Source organism: Rutilus rutilus, assembly GCF_951802725.1.
Source record: "Rutilus rutilus genome assembly, chromosome: 12".
NCBI lineage: Eukaryota > Metazoa > Chordata > Actinopteri > Cypriniformes > Leuciscidae > Rutilus > Rutilus rutilus.
Window position 1 is genome coordinate 31129856 of NC_140217.1, and position 16247 is coordinate 31146102.

At 38.2% G+C, this 16247-nt stretch overlaps 3 protein-coding genes across 3 annotated transcripts; 1 reads left to right on the plus strand and 2 right to left on the minus strand.

Annotated features, from left to right (window-relative positions):
* Positions 1-2578: 2578 nt before the first annotated feature.
* Positions 2579-4914, minus strand: vhl (von Hippel-Lindau tumor suppressor). The gene is made up of 3 exons (XM_084424958.1): positions 4462-4914; positions 3448-3570; positions 2579-3164 (listed from the first exon to the last, which is right to left on the minus strand). The coding sequence occupies exons 1-3, from the start codon at positions 4655-4657 to the stop codon at positions 2971-2973; spliced, it is 513 nt and encodes a 170-aa protein (XP_084281084.1). The 5' UTR covers positions 4658-4914; the 3' UTR covers positions 2579-2970.
* A 417-nt stretch (positions 4915-5331) lies between these two features.
* crbn (cereblon) lies at positions 5332-12384 on the minus strand. Its single transcript, XM_084425987.1, has 11 exons — positions 12252-12384; positions 11583-11692; positions 11143-11345; positions 10807-10965; positions 10560-10716; positions 9614-9676; positions 9231-9315; positions 8989-9104; positions 7878-7942; positions 6675-6806; positions 5332-6575 (listed from the first exon to the last, which is right to left on the minus strand). The coding sequence occupies exons 1-11, from the start codon at positions 12325-12327 to the stop codon at positions 6398-6400; spliced, it is 1344 nt and encodes a 447-aa protein (XP_084282113.1). The 5' UTR covers positions 12328-12384; the 3' UTR covers positions 5332-6397.
* A 127-nt stretch (positions 12385-12511) lies between these two features.
* On the plus strand, positions 12512-14171 carry LOC311301128 (uncharacterized protein). The gene is made up of 3 exons (XM_084426000.1): positions 12512-12637; positions 13157-13371; positions 13469-14171. The coding sequence occupies exons 2-3, from the start codon at positions 13164-13166 to the stop codon at positions 13789-13791; spliced, it is 531 nt and encodes a 176-aa protein (XP_084282126.1). The 5' UTR covers positions 12512-12637; positions 13157-13163; the 3' UTR covers positions 13792-14171.
* The last annotated feature ends 2076 nt before the right edge of the window (positions 14172-16247 follow it).

The window sequence follows — 16247 nt, forward strand, 5'->3', positions numbered from 1 at the left end:
GCCTGACCATCTAATGTAAGGTTTGTGTCACAGCTGTCCTAAACTAACAGTACTGGCTATTACCAAAATATTTTTTTTTATATGCTTCTGTAATGGTTAATTCACCATTATGCGTAAGCTCTTTAGTCAAAGTTGGCCAAGTCAAAGTCCGAACTTTAATCCTATTGAACAAATTTGGGATTTATGGATTCAAAGATAGATCGCACAAAAGTTTCATCAAAAGCAAGCCTTTGGGAACAACTAGAAACTATTTGGAAGTCAATAACAGAGACTGTGGAAAAGTACTGTGCATAAAAACAATGCCAGCAAGAATGGAAGCTGCTATCAAGGCCAAAGGATGCCATAGAAAATATTATGGTTTTTTTTGTTATCATGTGTGAATAAAGACTATTTAGCTGTTTCAGTTTGCTATTTGCTAATAATAAGATATTAACTGCACGTGTTTAAATATTATACTTTCTATCTGAAGATGTCTAGAATTTGTATCCCGTTATCCCTTGTGGGAGACAGTGTGAAAAAAAAACTGATCCATTGCAGAGATTCTAAGATTTTGGTTTATGTTAACTAAGTTAATTTTTGTGCATTGTGCATAGTATGAGAATGAGATTGTGTGACCAATTTAAAATAGAAATTGTGATTTGAACAAGCACATAACAGACATAACACACATAACATAATCTTAGAGTCATTTAGCCACCCTCCAAAAGAGGAAGTGACACTTCTGAGAGGGGTCAGCACGGGGAGACTGATTCAGTGCAAAGGTGACAATTCACTTGAGACTTTTCCTAAATACAATTTTGCCGTGCATTATGCAACTTTGTAGCAGGATGGATCAAAAGCCAGACCGAGGAGAGTGCCATCACAGCCTGACGATCCAATGTATCAGCCTGAAGTTCAACTGAATGACAATCCACACAGAAAGACAATCCAATGTATCAGCCTTGTGGGCCAGGTGCTGCATTTTCAATGATCACTGCAGAGACCGTTTCAAATTTAGTTAATTATCATATTAACTTGATTGTTTTTTATTATTCACTGGTTTCAGCAATTTTTCATATTTCTTCAACTAACTCTTTGAACCTGCTTTTAATAGGTACCAATAACAGCCCTACTATAGGAAGTTCAATAGCGGAAGTGAGAGCATGACTCACAAATCGGTTAAAACTGAGGCTGGATTTGGCATAGTGAGGGTGATTACACTAACCAACTAGTGGTAAAGGCATGAAAAGGTTATTGACTATGCAGAATTCTATGGAAAAGAAAAATACAATATAGGCCACAAGGCGTCCAAAGAGAAATTATGGCTAGAAAAGCAAAAATATTGGTCACTCCATTTCATTTAAAAGGTAATTTTCTAGATTCAATGAAAACAATGGATCTAATTATAAACTTTTGAAAAATCACATGCTGTCATCACCAGAGGTACACAATGAAAATTTTATTTTATTTTTGTCCATGGATCAAAGATTGTGTGAAAATTTCCTAATCTTCTTTTAAATAGCTTATGAGCAACAACAAAAAGTTAGAAAAATTGAAATTGTGCAGTGAATGACAAATTGCATCTGAGAAATTAAAACGGACTCTCTCAACTGCAACTGTAGGTCTATACGATTATTATTTAAAGTGTTTAATCTATTTGATTTTGAAAAGTTAGGTTTACGTTCACTGTGTTAAACTCACATGGCGACTACATCGGACAATTGAAAATTGATATCCTAACGTTTAGACACTGTCGCAAGGGGAATGCCACAGTGTGTCTACGTTCAGTAGTTTCTGTCGTCGTAAAAGTTGTTACCGTTCAGATTTGGTGGTATTCCACACCTAATAAACATATATGTTCCCCATTCAGTTCATAAACTGCTATGGCAGACGAAAAGGTATGAATCTCTGGCCAGAGAGAGGTGTGAGAAATATGGTGTTCCAAGACAAATAAATTATGTCAATCAAAACAGCTGTATCTAAATTTATTAAGTGGGCACACAGGGTAAATTATACCCAATAAAATAACGGCCATAGATGATTTTGGCTAACTATCCTGAGCTGGGTTATTGTTGTGGCAGAAAGAAACAATGCCACACCTGTGCCCTGTCCACCCCATACTTAACTTTTCCCTTTTGCAGGATGTCATGATGGATCCCATTGAACAGAACTGATTCTGTTCCAAATGTATAACATTTTGTCTTGTTACTGTTTAACATGAAATTTTACAGGTCTCATCAAAAAAGGACGACCGGCCAGACAAGCAGATGAGTTAATACATGTGTCACTAACAAAAATACTTAAGGTCTCCGTTCACAGGTTGTTCTTGTGGTTCACTCCACAAACAAGGTCCAGTAGAGTGCGGTTGTGATCTGGGGAAAAATCTTGCAACTATCAGCAAGGTTGAGGTCCAAGCCTCTCACCTTAAACTACACCAACCAGCCTCAGCAAACCCCACACGCCAACCCCAACACGAAGCATAAAGTGGGGGATCAAGGACGTGCTAGTAACGTACCTCCCTTGCCAATGATATATATATATTATATATATATATAGATATGGATATGGATATAGATAGATAATGAATACTGACTTGATGCAAGAGTCGTTAGATTTAATTATAAAGTTTGATATAATTACAAAAATGTTATATATTTTTTTATTTACAAAGAACATTTTTCCAAGTATAAAGTTATTGGTAACAGAGTAAAAGTATACCGAGAGCTATTTCAAGGTCTACTACACAGACAATCACACAAAATCTGCATTTTCTAAAGTTCTTTCTGTGGGCTCTCAAGTCAGTGCCACACATTAAAGCCTAAATGACCTGAATGCATTGCTTGATACATGTTTAAAGCATCCACTTGCTTAAGAAAATATTCCACCTGATTTCAGGTTTGTATTTTACAGTGTCAGACTACATTGTCCGTTGTATATGGTGCTGGTGCACAGGTCTGTTCAGTAAATATGTCCAAGTTAACGCCCATATTTTCATCTGTTTTGCTGTTCTCTGTTCTCCAGTAACTTCTGTTCCACTCGCTGGCTAATGCGTCGTAGATCGGCGTGGATGCTGGGTCTCTGAGAAAGGTCATCTTGTAGGCAGCGGGCGATCTCCAGCCGACAGATATCTTCTCTGCGCACCAACCGCCTCACAACTTGCAGACAGCGATCTCGCAAGGTCAACACTGGTAAACAAATATTAAGTGCAAAGTCAATTTTAGATTCACAAAGGTTTGAGGAATTCACAGTCTGATTAAAGATCCTATAATTGTGTGTGTGGTTCCAGATTTTTTTTTTAAAAGATCTTTCTTTTAAAATGAAAATAATGTCATGTGTTGATATTTTTGCCGTGCCTAGAAATACAGTTATCACAGTTACTCAATATTAGTGTAAGATGTCTAATTTATAAAAGGAGTGAATTGGTTATCAGCCTGAATACTTAAGCAAAAGCCAGTGAAATATGTTTACCAGGCAATGTGATGTGCGCAATTGAGACTTGTCCATTTTCAACGGAGGCTGGCAAGTACATCTCTTTACTATTGACTACCATTGGATCGTCAGTCTCTGCATCCCGAAACATCCATGGGTGTCCTGACATAAACAGAAATGCAGTATAAGAAAATGTCATTCAAATAGATGATTGCACTACTTAACCCTTTAAGGCACAGAGACAATATCTTTGAGATTATTCATTTTATTGCCAGGAAGAAGTAAAAAAACAAGACGCTGCTCGTGGACCTAGAAGGTCCAATCACACCCTAACCCTAAACTTACCCTATACCCAAGCCTAAAGTTAAACTCGACCCCTTAGACCCACAGAGGTGGAGCTGGACTAGGTCAAGGCTCTGCAATGCAAATGGTGCTCACTGCAGAGCCAAATGACATTCAGCTCCCCCTCGGTTGAACTAATGGGTGGAGGAATAGAGTCATGGTTAAAGTTAGGGTTTGGTTGAACCTACCTCCACCCATTATGGCCAAATTACATCCAAAGATGGGGTACATAATGTACATTGTGTGGACAATGTCTCTGAACATAATGGATGGAGCTTGACCGTCCCCAAGCTCCACCTCTGGGTTTAGGGATAGGGTAGGGTCCCATTATGTCCAGAAAGGGGGAGCTGGACGTCAAGCTCCACCTATGGGCTCTGCAGTGAACACCCCTTGCAAAAAGTCTAACCAAGATGTCAATGGTTTCGAATCACTTACACTTGGGGTAAAAGTTAAATTTTCAAGCAGTTTCTTCTTAGACTAGATAAGATATCAATTGTGTAGAGTATGCTTTGTTAATCAACCCAAAGACTGAACAGTTTGGTTTGCCTGGTGCAAAACAATTGGTGTTTAGCTATTTTGTGCATTGAATGGCATATATGTTTTTACTTCTTAAGGTGTAACAGGATTAAAATAACCCTGAACGAGCTGAACGCCTCATACTGTAATTTCACCAATTTATAAAGAACGTAATTCAACGATAATTTTACGAACCCACATAAGTTGTCATTCTTCGACCGGTGTATGGCTGTATATCTACGTATGGCTGCGGCTCCCCTCGTAAGTTGATCCAGACGGGCTTCACGACGCGCGGGCTGTTGTTACAGAACAACACGTAGGCCGGTATCCGGCTGACCAGAGATCGGACCAGCGGCAGCGATTGCTGCCGCTCCTGAGATTCCTGAGGCATCGACAGGATAGGAGAGGACCGACACAAATCTACAAATAACAGCTTCGCTACTACGGAGTACGTTACACCTAAAGCGCTAACTTAGTTCTCTCTTAAAGGCTAAGCAAACAGAAAAATACACAAACTAGATACGATAAAGTTCACTTTATCGGCTCGGACCATCAGACATTCTCTGGAGAACACGAACAGAAAGAAGAGAACGCGTACGTGACTATCAGACATCCGTCTGTACAGCTAGGCTAGACGTTTGTTGTTGTTGCGTAATAACGTGAGAGCCAGTGATGAAGAAAGCGCGCGACAGCATAACATTACCCACACCTCCCTCTAGTGGTTTGGTCGGAAATGAAAACATGACGCATGAAGTATAGCCGTGCTCGAAATGAAATTCTAAATTATTATGGTTTATACTGCATACCATTCTCTTTTAAAAAGTAGCATAAGAAATATTAGGCATTATGCAACATTTGTTTCAAACAGTAGTATGATTCACTGTTGTCACATGACCTCAAGTAGGCTTTCAGCAGAATGCTGAAAATAATATTTTCAACATAATTACAAAGTCTACAAATGTGGTCAGACTGTGATCAAACTATGGCTCTGTTTGGAATGCCATACTATAAATGTTTCTACAAATTGTAGTGTTACCAAAATTTTCTTAAAGATGAAACACACTGTGACTTTTCAGAAGCGGTTTATTGGTGAGAATTTATTCGTACTGAACAGTATTTTATGTCTTGAACATTACAGATATGCAAGTCGGTGTTTTTTTTTTATGTAACTGGTGGAGAATATACACGTGTGCCGATTGTCTGTATAAAGTGTGTTTTGCACTCCATTTAATGAACATGTGAACAGAATCTTTATATTTTTAGGACGTTCTCAGTGGAGACTGCAGTTTGTCACACGCTACTTCCATCCTGGAAACACACATCTGTTTTTGGCTCTCATCTCAAAACATACATCAAACCATCATTTAATTAAATGGTCTCCAAATAATCAAATGACAAAGGAAAAAGCAAAACAGAGAAACAGAGAAATACAAAATAGTTTTTGAGAATAACATAAAGGGTAACTCCCTGATATTTCCTTTATTCTTAACAATCTGCAAATTTTAGCCAGGTGTTGTGTGCCAAGTACCCGAAGCAAGCACATGAGACAGCATGTGGAGAATTATTTCGATCTTGTTTTGAAGAAGCTTAGATGTCCAAGAACAATTAATTGATTGAGGTATTCTACATGATGATTATGTCAATAAATGTGGGCATGAAAGACTTTTTCTCAGACTAAATGAGATGGTGTTAGAGATCTGTCCCTATTTTAACACAGTACTTATTTCATGAACATCCAAACAAGATCTTGCTTAAAGAGCAACAATAACTGTCATCTAGTCAGTAATGATGAAGAAAAGACTGTAAATTAAGTGCATTACAGCAGACTGTAATCTTAAAGAGCTCATCTGGTATGATATTGCACGTATCAGCCTGTAATTTACACAGCACGAGGTGTGTGAAGGCAACAACTTTCTACTTCTGTATCGTATGCATCACTGTCCCCTAAAAGATTTTCTTTCCTCTCCCTGTTCATGCACACATCTACACATATAAACTCACAAACACACTTTCTCTCTCTCTCTAGGTGTGGTTTGGAGTCTCATGTTTTTGGGGTGATAGAGGAGACCCCTCGGGGAGCATATGCTTGTGAGCTGTTGGGTTAAAGGTCACAAGTAATCGTCAGATCGCATCACAGGCACAGCAAGCGTGACCCCTTGACACCCTCCTCGCCATGTGGGATTGTCGGTAACAGGGCAGAACGAGTCAAACCCCAGAACCGAGGTGGACTCAGATCCTTTTTTACTGCTGAGAACTTCCAGCCTATATGAGAGCCGCAGGTTCTGCACTGAGCAATTGTCCACGCATACCTAAGAAAAGAAATGCATCAAATTTTATGTGACAATGGCTAATCAAAATTCAAGTAATCAAAAACACATTATTGAACATACAAAAGCATTAAATCTCACCCTGGAAACCAACTATGCAGTGTGGAAGGCCGTCCAATCAAGTTGAGGTTGCTGGCCTTGTAGACCGTAAGTGTCTCATGAACATAACCATGTGGATTCACATATGCTGCCATTGGCCCATACAGAGACAGACTAAAGACAGAGGAGTGTTGCATGAGTAACTGTTTTCATTTCCATCTTAAAGGAGAAGATCACCCAAAAATGTCAAGTCTGTCATCATTTGATAAGCCTCAAGACATTCAACAGGAGTTCAACAGGGAAATAATGACTTTACAATGTAAACTTTGATCTTTTCCCCAACTAAAGCTATCATATGGCTTCAGAGGACTATGAATATTAAAGTTGCAATAAAACAGAAGGAGCGACACATTGTTTCTTCCATGTTATAATGTGCATTCGAATAAAAAATGTAGGGAGGGGACTTGATTCTATCCATCAGTTGTAGATCTGATGGAGGCAGGTCTGACTGCGAGCTTGCAGTCGATTTTAAGAAAGGTACAGGGTTCAAAGTCGTCATGAAATAAAAATTGACCTTATTTACTTTGTTAGTCTTGTGGTGAATAATTAATCCATGCAAGTTAATACACAGAAAATAATTTGTTTGTAAATAATAATAATTTCAAATCAAAATCTAAAAATTTGCTTCCGATCTGAAATGGCGTTGGACGTTGGTTCTCTGATGACGTCAGTTTGATGGCTTTGATTGAATATCCGACCTTAACCATTCCCCTCCAACCGTCAGTCTGCTATGAGCGAGGGATGGAGAGGAGGCGCGCTAAAGTAAAACCCCGCCCTCTATTCAATATTCCGTTTCACTTGGAAATACTTCACAACACAGAAGTAAAGTCGGTTGCAACTTGCAGTTCACCGGGACTTTAAGTAGACTAAATTACTGGAGAAGTCTGACGTACGTCACCAGAGAGAAGTCAGTTGTTTCACCAGAAGATCACGTTCAATGTTTTTTTTTTTTAAATGAAAGATATGCATGGATGAATTGTTCATACGACCACTTTCATGGAACTTTTAGGGTGCTTTATTTTCCTCATTGGTGCTTGACAGGCTTTGGTGCCTTGATGATAAAATATATATATTTAGTAATCTTTCCCTTTAATTCTCCTCAATTGCCAAACAATATATTATATATAACTACACTGTCAAATTCAGTTCTCAGCATTTAAAAACCAAAAAAAGTCATTGTCTGACCTGAAGATCTCATTCTTGCTGGTTATCTCTGTATCCTGACACTGTTTACAGCAGAGAGAGGTGCACTGTAAAGAGACAAAAAAAAAATTGAACATGATCTTTTCATGCATTTTACAATGCATAAAACAAACTCCTAGACAAATAGAAAGACATATATGAAGATTAAAGGACAAGTTCGGTATTTTACACTTAAAGACATGTTTTCAGAGCGTTTCTGATGAAATAGAACGGTTAAGATTGAAATTTGGACACATGCTGCTGGCCCGAGAATTTTCGGTTTCTGTGGTAGCACCCCCCCACCCCCACAATGGCTGCATAGGTGCACTGGAACAATCCTTCCTAAAACGCATTAAGCTTTCGTTTACAAAGACGTGAAACTCACCGAGTGGTCAGGGGTGTTCACTGATATGCTCACACAAAAATCGCTGCAAAAGATGCTTTCCAACAGGTTGTATCGTAGTTTTTGTCCAACTCCATTTACTTGTATTGGATGTGCTGTGAGGTACGGTATTACTCCGCCGCCGGAAACGGAAATAGGGTTGTTTGTATTCTTTCTGTAGTCTTATGCAGTCGCGGAATCGTAAGATACGCTATCCAAACATTTTTAAGACAGCGATCTTCTGCTTCTTCTGTGTATTAAATGAAATGCCAGTGGTTTGCTTGCAATTGGCAAAGGTGCATTATCGCCACCAACTGGGCTGGAGTGTCTATTATTCAAGCTCTCAACGGAAGAATGTACGGGTGTGAGGCGTTTGGAAAAATAGGTCCACAGTTTTACAACAAATGGTAAAACACCTGTTGGAAAGCATCTTTTGCAGCGATTTTTGTGTGAGCATATCAGTGAACACCCCTGACCACTCGGTGAGTTTCACGTCTTTGTAAACGAAAGTTTAATGCGTTTTATGAAGGATTGTTCCAGTGCACCTATGCAGCCATTGTGGAGGTGGGGGGGGTGCTACCACAGAAACCGAAAATTCTCGGGCCAGCAGCATGTGTCCAAATTTCAATCTTAACCGTTCTATTTCATCAGAAACGATCTGAAAACATGGCTTTAAGTGTAAAATACCAAACTTGTCCTTTAATAGACAAAGGCAACTATACACATACACACCCTGTCCATGATGTCCAACTCACAGCGCAGTCTCTGGATGGCACTGCCAATCTTCAGTAGCTGAAGTCGTAGAGCATCATCTATTGGTAAACATGCGGCCACCCTGTATGAGAAATCTGCAGAGAGAGAGAGAGAGAGAGAGAGAGAGAGAGAGAGAGAGAGAGAGAGAGAGAGAGAATTTCTAACTACTTGACTGTGTGTGTGAGCCTGAAAGTGTCTGTGTGCTCGTGCTCAGTGTGTACCTGTGGGATTTGTAGGCAGGGACTCGTCGTTGAGGTTTTCATCCCATTCATGGAGTTGTTTCTTTACTCTGCTCATGAGAGTTTTCTGGAGAGAAACACATACATGACCATCAGTGCTAAAATGTTGTCAATATTATCTAAATGATGATGATAGTTTGCTGAGATTGTACCTTTTAGAAATGGATCAATGTATTTACAATCTAAATAAATAATAAGAATAAAAGTTAAATAATATTTACAGTAAGTAAATAATAAGTTCTCTTATTTCTAAAAGGTAAAATGGTTTAAGTGAAAAAAAACTGCACCTTTAAGACTCTATAATGTATAGTGTTAAATATTTTGTTTATGATATAATCAAATTAATAATAAGAGGTCAAACTCACAGAGTCATAGAGGGCGTACACCCAGGGAGGCCATGAGGTCATACCAGCACAATGGAGCTTCTTCTATGAAAGAAAGTGAGAGGGAAAGTGACATGTAAACTACGTGTAGAAGTAATGGCAAAACAATGATAAAGTAGAATTAACTAGTCCAATTAAATATATATATATATAACTTTAAAACTATATTAAAGCAGAACTTGGTAACTTTTTTAACTTAATAAAACTGTCTAGAAATCATTTGGATGGTTAAACAACCTGTTCTGGTGATATTGGTGACTTTCCCCGCTCCCCCCAGCGTTCCCAGGCGGAAAACCAACCTTGCAACTTGGGGACTACAGTCCCGGCAAGATAGAAATTGGAAGTCTCGTGAGAAACGAGAACGAGCACGCAACACGAATTGCTTTACGACAAAATGTACATGTCAATGTTCTATGATAATGTGTATGATGTATTACCCACCTCGGTAGACATAGCTCCACACGATACAGTTGGCTTGCTCCGATCATAACAAACGCACATGAGCAGCGGTAGAGAGGGGGAGGAGGCCGCCGCAAGTGAGTTTTTTACGACAGTGTTGTGAAATATACGCCCCACAGCTGTAGGGGGAGCTCGTGGGGAAAACATGCGACAACAAAAGGGAAAATCAGCGAAGAAGTGACTAGCGTTCGCTAGAGTTGCCGAGTTCTGCTTTAAATGGAGTTCTTTAATAAAAACTAGTTATTGAGGGGGAAAACTATCTCAGTTGTGATCTTGAGTGTATGTTTTTTAGCATTTTAATTAAGTTTTTTAGTGCATTAATAATAATAGTTAGATGTTTTAATATAATAACAACTACAACAACAACAATAATTGCATTTATAATAATTATAAATTTCATCCTTGTGACCCCCTCAGATGTTTCCTAAAGTGGTCTAAAGTGATGTGCGTTTACCTGTATGTCAGTTACCTGTCTATAGGTCTGGCTGCACCGGTCCTGCAGTGGTGTTGTTTGTGAGCATTTGGTCTGTGGAGTGCATGTATGCAAGCGGGGCAGGAACTGCAGTGCACATAAAGGGTCTGGCAGAATCCTTTCCGGTAAAATCTGTACTTTAGCCTGACGAATCCTACAAAATATATAGTGTTTTTTTTTTTTACATAACTGAATTCAATGAAAAATAGCATTGTACCCACTGAAAGCATGTGAATACCCCTACCCATCTGCTTGTGTGCGAATTTCATGCACTCTGAAGCGTTGCCGTCCAATAGCTTTGATCTTCACTGTCTCGATGCCGTACTCCTGTTCCTCACGAAATGCATAGATCTCTGCCGTCGTCCCAAACTCTGCCTTTGTCTCTGCTCCACTCGTATCAGGACTGAGAGAAATAGAAACCTGGTCAAACTATGACATACATGTACAAATGTAAGAAATATAAATACACCTGCAAACCCTCTACTGCAACCTGCTTAAATAATGTCTTTGAAGAGGAATCAAAGGTACGTGATCATTAATGTGGAGTAGTTTTTAGTCTACATCTTGTGTCTGTCAATACCTTTGTGCAAGCACGGCAAACGTGCGGTCTTGGCTTATGAGGTTGCGGAACATGCTGACCTCCTGTGGTCGAAAAAGCTGCAAGGGCAGCGTCTGACCTGGGATCAGAATGAGGGCGACGTGGGGAAGAACCGGCAGATTCTGCACACTGTCCTCATCATGCAGGGTACGGCCGTGAAACTCCTCCATGTCTAAGCCCAGATACTTCACAGTGCACACACAAATGAAGATGAACATGCAAAATAAAATAAAAAACTATTGATGACTTAGTTACATTATTTCTATAAATTGAGATTTCTTTTACAGCAAAAAATCATCCATAAACGACTTATTTAATATTAACGTGCACGCTAATGAATTCAAATGAGTGAAAGAGCTATATCCTAAAAATGATTTTAATCTTATTAGTGTTTAAAAGTACTGATGACAGATGACACTCACAGCGTGCGAAGTTGGCAGACTCGTGTCAAAGTTTATAATACTTGGCTTTTCCGCATCCTCACCATCTCGATCCTCAGTCTCCATGATATCCTCCTCTTCCTCTTCATTTTCTATAAAAAAAGAAATATAAAGATTAGAAGTGGAATATAATTCCTCTTATTATTTTCACTCATGACTCATACTTTCATTTAGTCAACTACTACATTAACAAAGAGTCATCTGAGGACAACGGGCAAACATGAAGTCACTATTAAGCAAACAGCAAATATCAAGCAATATCATCAAATATCTCATATAGGTACATAATCATAATGCAATGAATAACAACTGTTCGCTGACAGAATGAAACAACAAAATGCGTACAACACTTGACTTCAAAATAGTGTTGCATCCATTTTAAATACCTTAAATACAAAAATACCTTTGCACACAAGTGCAAATAGTGTGTGTTCTAAATAACAGGTGTACGCCATAGACTGTAAAAAATAGGTGTACGCAGACACTTTCAGTTTGTAAAGAAAACCTGTCAGCTGTCATGCACGGCGACTGCTGCGGATCTGGAAATGTCTGTAAAGATCTCCCTGCAAGTTTTGAGGAGGACATTAAGATGGCATGGTTTCGACTCTGATATAACTCCGTGTTTAATAGGACACAAATAGGAATACGCACCTGGCAGGAGCTGTAGTTGGTTCCCCATTTCGTCGTTAACGTCGTCGTTGTCGCCTCCGCCCCTCTCAGCAGCCATAGCCGTGTGTTTACAATCCGCTCTCAAGAAGCAGCACTACCGTGAAGAGACAGGCGAACAAAAACACAGCGCCCTCACGTGAATGGATGTTATGGCATAGTGAATCTTTTGAATCATCCTAATGAATCGAATCTTTTGAAATTGTTCACACTAATTCGTTCACGAGGAAATACCACCACTAAAAGAGCGCAATAACGTTTCGAAACGCTGGGTCAGCTTTTATTGAAATTCTGCGTTTATTGATCGTGATAAGTAAAACCTTTACTATTTTTTTCAGGGAATGTTCTGGGTGTAATATAGGCCTACTTTGGTAAGTTTGCTGAAATGTATGAATTTCTTTCTTATGAAACCTTAGTGGGCCCATGAGTTTTTAGACACTATAGAAAAGTGTGAATTCCATTGTATTGTAATTGTGTGTGCATCATTATCATTTTTTCCCCAAGAAAGATAAAAACCCACCACAATACCAATACTAGCAAAACTACAAAAAAAATGTTTTGTTACATTTTAAATTATACCTAATAAAACAGCAATGCTGTTTAAAATAAGCTCTTTTTGAGACTTTCTGGTTGTCAAACTAATTGGAGCATGTCCATAGTTAATGTGATGAACTACACCTGTGATTACTCTGCTAGGACACCTTGATGAGTGGATTGATTAAAAAAAAAGAAAAAAAATTTTTTTAATTACTTGGCATAATTTGTTAACAGATGTCACTTTGTTTGATATATCATTATAGATGTTTGTTTTCTGCTTAAATATGTTTTGTGGTCGATGTTTGACCAGTATATGTGTATAGGTTTGTTTATTATTCTCATTTGATCTTCAGGTGATTGATGGCGTCAGCAGAGCATGTATGCATGGTGCTTCTGTTATGTGTGTGTGCCTGTATTTGTGTGAGTGACTATTACTCAGTTCTTGGAGTTCCTCGCTCTGCATCTTCAAGGGAGATCAAGAAAGCATTTCACAAGCTGGCCCTTAAACACCATCCTGATAAGAGCCAAAGCCCAAGTGCACAGCAGACCTTCACACACATTGCTCAGGGTGTGTGTGGATGCACAAGTGTACATCCTAAAATACATTTATTCACTATCAAACTTAAGTATTTTATTAATCATTTTGTTCCATTTTTTTTCCTTAGCTTATGAGGTGCTGTCTGACAAAGAGAAGAGGCGAGTCTATGATCAAATGGACCATCTAACTAACCCTGATCATGGCAGAGAGAGGAAGTTCAAGAAAGATCAGAATGAGGACATGGGCACCAATCCCTTCATCAATAAAGAAGCGTTTCATAGTAAAAGGGGTTTTCAGCATTTTAGTCTAGAGGAGCTACTTCATACACTCCGGATGGATGATGACTTTTTTATGGGTGAACAGCCTGCTTATGAAGGATGGAGTTTTAATTTTGGGCCTGAGGATGATGATGAAACAGTCCTCCTCAGTGATCTTTTCAACATGCTTTGATTTCCAGGGTTTGTTTATTTGTTTGTATATTTATGTTTATTAATTATATATATTCAAATTGATTTTAAGTTGCTTTTGCACAATTATCTTTCTTATTAAATAAAGCTTTAAATAAACTTTAAAAAAAACTGCATATGTCTTATTGTGTTATGGAGATCAGACCTTTGATAGCTGACCAATAAAAAGGTAACTTTAACCTTATGATTTATTTCTTGAAAAAATTGTTAAACTGCTTCTAAGAACGGTACTTTCCAAAGATAGTGACCTTCAGGGATTTTGCCAGCATGAAATGTATGTTCATAAAAAATTTGTGCAACTCTTTTTTTAACACTACATTGATATGTTGGCTTTTTAATCCAATAAAGCTTCATCTGAGCTCCACATTACTTGCTGCAAATAACTATATGTTAACACACTATTTCATTTTTATAAAAGGACAAATTCACCCTTCCTTCTTACTTAACAGATGATATTTCCTCATATCCTTTCCTTAACTTTTTTTTGTGTTGTATCATTGCTGTCTTGAAATATAGTGCTCTAGTCAGAGCTGATGCATTAAATATACCTATGTGATATACTGCATCAACAGGGACTGGTAAACACATTTGCAATGGAAACTTAACACATGCTAATGTATGATCAAAAGGACTGATGCTCAGATAAAACAGAATCCTTGATAAACACTCAACCTACTTTATCATGCTCAGCATTTCCTGCTTGAACTGGAAAGGGTGGAGTGTTCAGGGTGTTTTTTCCCTTCTTTGTTCAAACGATGAACAGTGATTTCGTGTCTTGTGTGTTTGTCTCCACCATGTCTTTATGTGGATGTCTATGTGATTGTATGTGTCTGTGCTAAACGTTTTACCACAGCAGTGCTTACTTGCTGTTAACGAACTGCCAGTGAGATCTCCCTCATTTTCCAGCGTTTTCTTTGACTGCAGTGTGAATGAAAACACCAGAATCATACATTCAGGTTATGACTAACTACAACACTGTGTGTGAAGGTAATGAGCCTTTGTGAGTGTGGTATGAATCAAGGATAAGAAATGTGCCTTGTAACCATATTTGTTTATGTGGGCAGTGAGTGGGAGAGGAGAAGAGGATATCAGTAATATTGTCCACCTTTGTTCAGTCGCCATTGCGATTCCAAAAGTGGCATGGAGATATGAATATCATAGAGGGAATGGAAGACATAGACATTAGGATGCCATGCATGATGTGATCCAGTGTATTATGTTGTGCATGCAACTCTTAACACAAAGTAATACACTTTCCTTTTTTCTAGTTTATCCCAAGTTTGTGACACTTTTGTTGTCATGGTGTCCCAACAATCTGGAACAACTGAACGGGTAAAACGTTTCATCCTGCAATAAAGATTAAAACAGGAAGTCTAATCCACAAACTCATTATATTCCCATCTAAATACACAAACGTAAAAAAAAATAATAATAAAAAATGTACAGAAAGGACACCTTTTGTACTCAAATTACATTACAGTAAATAAATAAAATAAGTAAAGTTAGGTACAAGTCCTAGGTTTAAAGTAGTTTTTTGAAAACCTCTTCAATTGTACTCTTCTCCTGACCTGGAGAATTGAATGCTCACACTATCCCAGACTGAACTCAGGCTAAAGAAGTTTGAGGAAGGAAGCATATTTCTGTAGAGATGTTGGAAAAAGGTCATGGCCTTATTTAAGCCTATAGAAAAGACTTCCTACTATTAATCATACATGTAAAAATAACAGCTGCCAGTTTTACTCCTGTATCAACTCATTGGCCACTTCAGATGTTGCAGCTGAAGCTAACAGCTACAAACTAAAAAAAATTCTGTGCTAGCTTTACTTTACTTAGCCATTTTTGCAGTTACAATGAGACATCTGAATAAACCGACATTTGAACTATTTGGATTTAACCTGTGACTGATCGTATCATTTGTATAAGAGATTTACATGAGGAGAGATTCTAATCTATAATCCTGTGCAGGTTTTTTTTTTTTTTTTTTTATCATGGGGGCATCATGGATGCTTGCTATGGACAAAATGGCTATAGGGACAAATTCATAGAAAATCCCCAAAAGTGGTAATATGCTCATTATATACTCCACATATTGCCTGTTCGAGTATGTTAAGGAAGGTTATGCAGGAAAAGAGAGGTTTTTCCTGCAATGCAAACCTCTGAAGGCCATTATATGTTGCCCTCAGTTAACTTTGACCAAAGCACATTTTCTCTATATAATATTTATTTTAAGTATTTATGTTTTATATTCATTATATGTTGTGAGATATAGAAACAATTATTTTTTTCCTTCCTCAGATCTGTGTGCTCCTGAACAAGGTGGTCAAATTTCTACAAACTCTATATGTATCCATATTAAATATATATATAATTTTCCTTATTTAAAAACTCCTGTTTTCTTTTTGTCTTGACGCCCTTTCCTCAGGAAGTCAAGGCGAAGTC

What these genes read in the sequence shown, in the direction of transcription:
- vhl (XM_084424958.1), bottom strand. Translation starts at nt 4,657, where the DNA reads ATGCCTCAGGAATCTCAGGAGCGGCAGCAATCGCTGCCGCTGGTCCGA. An exon ending in AAGAATGACAACTTATGTGG is followed by an intron (nt 3,571 to 4,461) that starts GTTCGTAAAATT and finishes TGTTTATGTCAG; the next exon opens with GACACCCATGGATGTTTCGG. An exon ending in TGCGCACATCACATTGCCTG is followed by an intron (nt 3,165 to 3,447) that starts GTAAACATATTT and finishes TTTGTTTACCAG; the next exon opens with TGTTGACCTTGCGAGATCGC.
- crbn (XM_084425987.1), bottom strand. Translation starts at nt 12,327, where the DNA reads ATGGCTGCTGAGAGGGGCGGAGGCGACAACGACGACGTTAACGACGAA. An exon ending in CCAACTACAGCTCCTGCCAG is followed by an intron (nt 11,693 to 12,251) that starts GTGCGTATTCCT and finishes CTTTTTTTATAG; the next exon opens with AAAATGAAGAGGAAGAGGAG. An exon ending in TGTACGCCCTCTATGACTCT is followed by an intron (nt 9,316 to 9,613) that starts GTGAGTTTGACC and finishes GTTTCTCTCCAG; the next exon opens with AAAACTCTCATGAGCAGAGT.
- LOC311301128 (XM_084426000.1), top strand. Translation starts at nt 13,164, where the DNA reads ATGGCGTCAGCAGAGCATGTATGCATGGTGCTTCTGTTATGTGTGTGT. An exon ending in CTTCACACACATTGCTCAGG is followed by an intron (nt 13,372 to 13,468) that starts GTGTGTGTGGAT and finishes TTTTTTCCTTAG; the next exon opens with CTTATGAGGTGCTGTCTGAC.